The sequence below is a fragment of the Asterias amurensis genome, chromosome 12 (assembly GCF_032118995.1).
Source record: "Asterias amurensis chromosome 12, ASM3211899v1".
Lineage (NCBI taxonomy): Eukaryota > Metazoa > Echinodermata > Asteroidea > Forcipulatida > Asteriidae > Asterias > Asterias amurensis.
Window position 1 is genome coordinate 3,115,494 of NC_092659.1, and position 7,059 is coordinate 3,122,552.

A 7,059-nucleotide genomic window follows, 5' to 3' on the forward strand; every position below is an offset into this window, starting at 1 on the left:
TTTTGCTCAGATAAGCAACCTTGATCAACAGCTCCAAGCTCCCGTCGTTGAAAATGGAGAGAATTTCTCCGTTGGCGAGAGACAGCTGCTGTGCATGGCAAGAGCACTCCTTAGAAACAGCAAGGTCATTATTATTAATCATTCGGCATTAAAAACCCACACAAAAACTTGGCTTTCACATCAGCTCTCCTCACTGCATTGCAGTACAATTCAAAAAGGGTCAACAAGGTCAACCAAAAGTCATCATGCTCTTCTTAAATTCATTCCAGCGCTGATACTTCTACCGTACTCCATATTGCCAGCTCCTGACTGGCCCTACTCAAATGATGTACTCTAAAATGGTTTATAGCATATTCAAGTGTGGAAACATTGGATGTGGGATACCCTTCAGCTTATTTGACTTCAGTTGTTTACCCGAGGGCCTTCCCATTTCATAGCTGGAGGGGTGTTGTGTTGAAAGAAATCATTGAACAATTATAATTTTTGCATTTATTTTACTTTTTGACCAAAAAGTGTTGATGTTTTTCGACCGAAAAGGTATTTATGAATGGAAATCAAAGTGTGTTGAATCGGCTTTCAACTAGTGATTTAAATCCGCCCAGGCCTGGTTCTTGATAATTTACCTCGATTTTGACTCGGTGAAATTATCAAGAACCAGGCCTCGATGGGATTAAACCACTAGTTAAAAACCTCTTCACGACACATTGATTCCCTTAATATATCTTATGGTTCAATAGACCCTTCCCATGAAATATGTAAATTTTACATAGCGGGTGCGCACTAACATTTTGGTTGGTAAAATGAGGGAAAATCGCGCTGTTTTGTCTAATGGCTGCGCGTCAGCTTAGTGCACAACTCTATGGCGTTTGCCAACCATTAGGGTCTGTACGCATGCGTAAATGTAATTAGCATATTTCATGGGAAGGGTCCATTCTGAATAACGTTTATATTTCTGATTTGCAGATTCTAATCCTTGATGAGGCAACGGCTGCCATTGACACCGAGACGGACAGCTTGATTCAGCAAACCATCAAACAAGCATTCACCGACTGTACCATTCTGACCATCGCTCACAGGCTAAACACCATCCTAGACTCGGACAGGATTATGGTCCTCAGCGCTGGAAAGGTAGGCTAGTTTTTTTTTCATATCCTCAGAATCAAACTCACATGACACTCCCATAAGCCAAAACTTCTGACGCAAACAGATTAAAAAAATGCTTCCATTTTTCTCTTAAAGACACATTGGTAATATTGTCAAAGACCAGTCTTCTAACTTTGTGTACCTGAACATGCATAAAATAACAAACCTGTGAAAATTTGAGCTCATTTGGTCGTCGAAGTTGCGAGATAATAATGACAGAAAAAACACCCTTGTCACGCAAAGTTGTGTGCTTTCAGATCAGATGCTTGATTTCGAGACCTCAAATTCTTAACCTGAGGTCTTGAAATCAATTTCGTGGAAAATTACCTCTTTCTCAAAAACTACGTCATTTCAGAGGGAGCCATTTCTCACAATGTTTTATACTATCAACCTCTCCCCGTTACTCGTAACCATATATAAGTTTGATACTAATAATTATTTTGAGTAATTACCAATTGTTTTCACTGCCTTTAAACTACGTTACTTCAATGGGGGTCGTCTCAATCTTGTTTGGTGCGATATATTAAGGTTAATTTTTCTTGTTTATGCTTGCTGTAGATTGTTGAGTTTGATTCACCATCAGCGTTGCTTGGCAACCCCTGCTCGTATTTTAGCTTAATGATGTCGACCGTTGGTGACAAGATAATCAAGTAGAGACATTCTTAAAGACGAGCTCCACTGTAAAATTTGTTGAGAATTGTAATTTTTCCCTCCGACTTTCATAATAGTAATATTAATTATAATAATATCAAAGTCTTATAGCGCACATGTCTACCAACAAGGTACTCAAGTATATACATTTATACAGAAAGAGAGGTTGTTGAAAGTTATGAATTCTGAGACCCAATTATTTAGCACCTTATAAGGGTTTACAAGGTGCTAGGGCGCATTCAGCAGCCACAGCCAGGAACACCGGGGCGAACCCCTTCTCCTTTCGATAAGTGTACTGGGTTCTTTTACATGCGTAACACACCACATGGGACCAACAGCTTTTCGTCCCATCCGAAGGACGAAGCAATGGTTAAGTGTCTTGCTTAATGATACAAGTGTCACGACTGGGGGATTCGAACCCACACTCTGCTGATCAGAAACACGAGAGTTTCAATTCGGTGCTCTTAACTGCTCGGCCATGACACTTCCATGAGAACTCTATTGTAAAATGAGTTCATTACAAAATTCAATTTGACCCCTCTTTCAAATGGTTTGTCAATTACATTGTCTTTTTTTTGTATTGGTTGATAGCGTGTCACTTGATATGACGTATCATTAATTCTCAAGTTTACATTGTAAGTATTGCACCTACGCAAGCTTTTGGGACCAAGTTTGGCCCAATAGTATGCTATTTTTGATTGTGGTTCTGTTTCATCAAATACTTTAGTTTAACTTATATTTTATGGCGATAAGAATTATATTATATTGTTGGGAAGTAAAATTTACTGTTGCAAAATAAATTTAACAGATCATGACTATACTCTACTACAAGAGGAATGTACTTCACCATATAGGGTGCGTTCGTTTAGCTTCCATGGGTCTACCCCGCGGTACTCACTCGGGTGGGCCCCTAACAAGAGCTAATCGAACGACCACTCACCGCTCTCGTAGTGACGTCTGGTTTACCTGGGGCCAGCCCCCAAGTGACCCACTCCACAAGCAGTGCACTGAGGGCTGACCTGGGTGAGCCCCTGGAATGACGTCAAAAGCTATTCGAACACACCGGGGCAGACCGGGGATGACCCAGGGAAGCTAAACAAGCGCACACACTGATAGAAGAAAACCCCATAATAATACTTGATCTCAGTTCCCGGTTATACTGGTAAACAATGGGAGACTTTTAGACTGTCCTTTTTCCACAGTTTTGCGTGTGCTCAGACCTACGCCCGCAGTACTGAACATGCACGCGCAGAGCCGCAAAAAAAAGACCGTTATATCTGCTGCCGCCAGCGTCTCAAAAGTCTCCTTTTAGGAACCTGCGTAATGGTTACACAAATTGAGTTTGTTTTTTATTGGGGGGGGGGGGGTGCGAATCATTACTTTCAGAAATCAGTACAACTCATGTTTTATTATGTTAGTTTGTCTATAAATGACTATCATTAATTTTACAGGGTACTTTTTTTTTACATTGGCAGTGAACTGGTTTAGACATCCAGTTGGGTAATTAAGTAACTTAAACCAGCAGTATTTATGTTATATTCCTCAGTGTTTTTCCTGATATATTCATATACAGCTGTACTTGTAAAGAAGTGTATTTAAGGCAAAATTTGCCTCTGTTTATTTGTTTAGCCGTTCGATTGCTTTAAAGACACTGGACACTATTGGTAATTGTTTAAAGACTAGTCTTCTCAACATAATATGCATAAAATAACAAAACTGTGAAAATTTGAGCTCAATCGATTGTCGAAGTTGCGAGATATTGATGAATAAAAAAACACCCTTGTCGCACCATGGTCACACAAAGTTGTGTGCTTTTTTTATGCTTGATTTCGAGACCTAAACTTCTTAACCTGAGGTCTCAAAATCAAATTCGTGGAAAATTACTTCTTTCTCGAAAACTACGTCACTTCAGATGGAGCCGTTTCTCATAATGTTTTATAATATCAACTTCTACCCATTACTCTTTACGAAGTAAGGTTTTATGCCAAGAATTATTTTGAGTAATTATCAATAGTGTCCACTGCGTTTAAGGCAAAATATACCTCTGGTTTTTTTTTAACCGCTCGATTACATTAATCTTAAATAAATGTATTATATACAGAAATGGGTTTCAGATTGAAATGTTTTTGGAATCCCTTTCTTTTAACCCACATTCCATTAAAGGTGTACATTATCAAAAGCTACAGTGTTTCTATTAGCTTTTATCGCCATTAAATTTTGGCCAAGTAACCAAGGGTGAAATATCCCTTTAAAGACACTGGACACTATTGGTTAATTGTTCAAGACAAATCTTCTCACTTGGTGTATCTCAAAATATGCAAAATATAACAAACCTGTGAAAATTTGAGCTTAAAGGAACACGTTGCCTTGGATCGGTCGAGTTGGTCTTTGAAAAGCGTTTGTAACTGTTTTGTATAAATTACATATGGGTAGAAAGATGTTGTAAAAGTAGAATACAATGACCCACACAAACATGCCTCGAAATTGCACGGTTTTCCTTTTACCTCGTCGACTAACACGGTCGGCCATTTATGAGAGTCAAATTTTTGACTCCCATAAATGGCCGACCGTGTTAGTTCGCGCAGTAAAAGGAATACCACGCAATTTCGAGGCAAACTTGTGTGAATAATTGTATTCTACTTTTAAAACATCTTTCCAACCATATGCATTTTATAAAAAACGGTTATAAACGCTCAGTTATAGACCAACTCGTCCGATCCAAGGCAACGTGTTCCTTTAATCGGTCGTCACAGTTGCGAGATAACAATGGAAGAAAAAACACCCTTGTCACACAAACTTGTGTGCTTTCAAATGCTTGATTTCGGAACCTCAAAATCTAATTCTGAGGTCTCGAAATCAAATTCGTGGAAAATGCCTCTTTCTCAAAAACTACTTCAGAGGGAGCCGTTTCTCACAATGTTTTATTCTATCAACAGCTCTCCATTGCTTGTAACCAAGTAAGTTTTTATGCCAAAAATTGTTTTGAGTAATTACCTATAGTGTCCTCTGCCTTCAAAAGCTACATTGCTGCTATTACGGGGTAAGATTTTATCGCCATTAAATTTTGGAGTAGTGAACCGTCCCTTTAAGTGAATATCCAGGTTTTTTAGGGTTTTGGGTTTGTAGTTTTGTTGATTTGCAGTGGACACTATTGGTAATTACTCAAAATAATTATTAGCATAAAACCTTACTTGGTGACAAGTAATAGGGAGAGGTTGATGGTATAAAACATTGTGAGAAACGGCACCCTTTAAAGTGCCATATTTTTCGAGAAAGAAGTAATTTTCCACGATTTGATTTCGAGAACTCGGATTTAGAACTTGAGGTCTCGAAATCAACCATCTAAACGCGCACACCGTCGTGTGGCAAAGGTGTTTTTTTCTTTCATTTATATCTCGCAAGTTCGATGACCGATTGAGCTCAAATTTTCACAGGTTTGTTATTTTATGCATATGTTGAGATACACCAACTGTGAAGGCTAGTCTTTGACAATTACCAATAGTGTCCACTGTCTTTAAAGGCACTGGACACGTTTGGTTATTGTCAAAGACCAGTATCCTCATCACTTGATGTATGCTTAGAATAACAAATTTGGACTCGGTTGGTCATCAGAGTTGCAAGAGAATTATGAAAGAAAGAAAAACCCTTGTTTCACAAATGTGTGCTTTTAATAAGATGCCTGCCAAAATATTTAAAAGACTTCTATTCAGGCCTAAAGCCTTTTAATATTTGAGTAAGCAATTACCTCTTTCTTTAAAACTACGTACTGGAGCCGCCTGAATGTTTTATACTATCAACAGCTCTCTATTGTTCGTTGCCAAGTAAGTTTTTTATGTTACTCGGATACGTCCAATATAGTGCAATGTAACACAAAAAGAAAGTATGTTGATTAGTGTTTTTAACATAAGTTAAATTCAATAATACACAACTCTCTTTTTCCTCGCCAATTTCAACAAAAACTTGCTTATTTTAACTCCTGGCTTTTAAAATCTTTGTTTGAGATAATGAATGCTCTGTGGCATCAGCATTCAATAGTCAACAGAAATAATTCGATCTAAAAAAAAAGTTTTTCTAATAGCAAAGATTATAGTTAGTTTTCATAGAGAACAAAACGTGTCTACATACAAACAAAAATAAACAGTAGTTATATTAAGTTGGAAAAATTTCTGTTAATTAAATGAAATTTAATCAATTTTTGTTGAAATTGACCAGAAACCTTTAATCAATGTGATGCAACGAGCACAGATGTAGCGAACCAATATTTGTTTGAATAAAAAAGTTTGGAGTCAGATTCTGGAAGTGTAAATAGTGTATTTATTTATGTGAGTGTCTGGACAATGAATTGTTAAATTTTGTATTTTATTTTTTCTTAAATTGGTATATAAATGTACGACAGTAAAATCTTTAGAATATAGTTTAAAATCTTTGGAATGTTATAGTTTAACTGCCTGGCCTTTAAGAAAAGCTCTGTGCATGCTGTGGCCATTGACATAATTTCAACAAAAGCTCATTCATTTTAATTTATTTATGCGAGTATACGGATGTTTTTTGTTGAACTTGCAGTGTTGTCTGTTTGTCTCAATCGGATGTCAGATAGTGTTAATCGCCAGCTTTTTATGAAAGACGCTATTTGGCCAAATAGGCATTTTTTCTACCATGGTTTTTTGGTAAACAGCGCCTATTTTCCCAGCTAGTATATGTTTTCAATTACTTCTTCTTCCTTCAGAAAATTTGAAGATTACCGCACTGCCAGTGCCAGTGGTTATTAGGCAATCTGGATATCCTACCAATATAATTACCACTCAACATGTAACAATACAAAAACCTGTAAACAAACCCTCTGAAAAACTTTAAATTATGCTAAATTATTCATGACACGTACGTCTCCATTGGGTCAACCATGCAGGAATAAATTAGAGTCAACGCTCCCGCAATCACACCCCCCCCCCATACACCCATGGGTTGAAACTTATTTGTGTCGAGATCAAATCCCATTTTGTAACCATAGAGTTGGTTGTAACATAGAGTAAGGATAGGTTGTAACATGGAGGAATTTACTCCTCCATGGTGAACCTCTCATTCATGAGCTAGAGATGGACGCGTCTCGCTTGCACATACATAATACCATACGATCCCATAATACACGTGATTATCAAACACGTGTATTTTGCTTTTTACTGGGTCAAAGATCGCGGATACGAATTCTACGGTATCCAGCAGCAGCCAGCTATAGTTTGGCTAAAGTATTTTAGTATTATTATTTTA

The 7,059-nt window shown here is 37.5% G+C and overlaps 1 protein-coding gene across 3 annotated transcripts in view; it reads left to right on the forward strand.

Annotated features, from left to right (window-relative positions):
• LOC139944855 (ATP-binding cassette sub-family C member 5-like) overlaps positions 1 to 6,074 on the forward strand; it is a 28,646-nt gene extending 22,572 nt beyond the window's left edge. For all 3 annotated transcript variants that reach the window (XM_071941989.1, XM_071941988.1, XM_071941987.1), the window contains exons 23-25: positions 11 to 124; positions 964 to 1,128; positions 1,702 to 6,074. In XM_071941989.1, the coding sequence (XP_071798090.1) occupies positions 11 to 124; positions 964 to 1,128; positions 1,702 to 1,797 (375 nt within the window). In that variant the 3' untranslated portion in view covers positions 1,798 to 6,074. The remainder of the gene's footprint in view (positions 1 to 10; positions 125 to 963; positions 1,129 to 1,701) is intronic.
• The last annotated feature ends 985 nt before the right edge of the window (positions 6,075 to 7,059 follow it).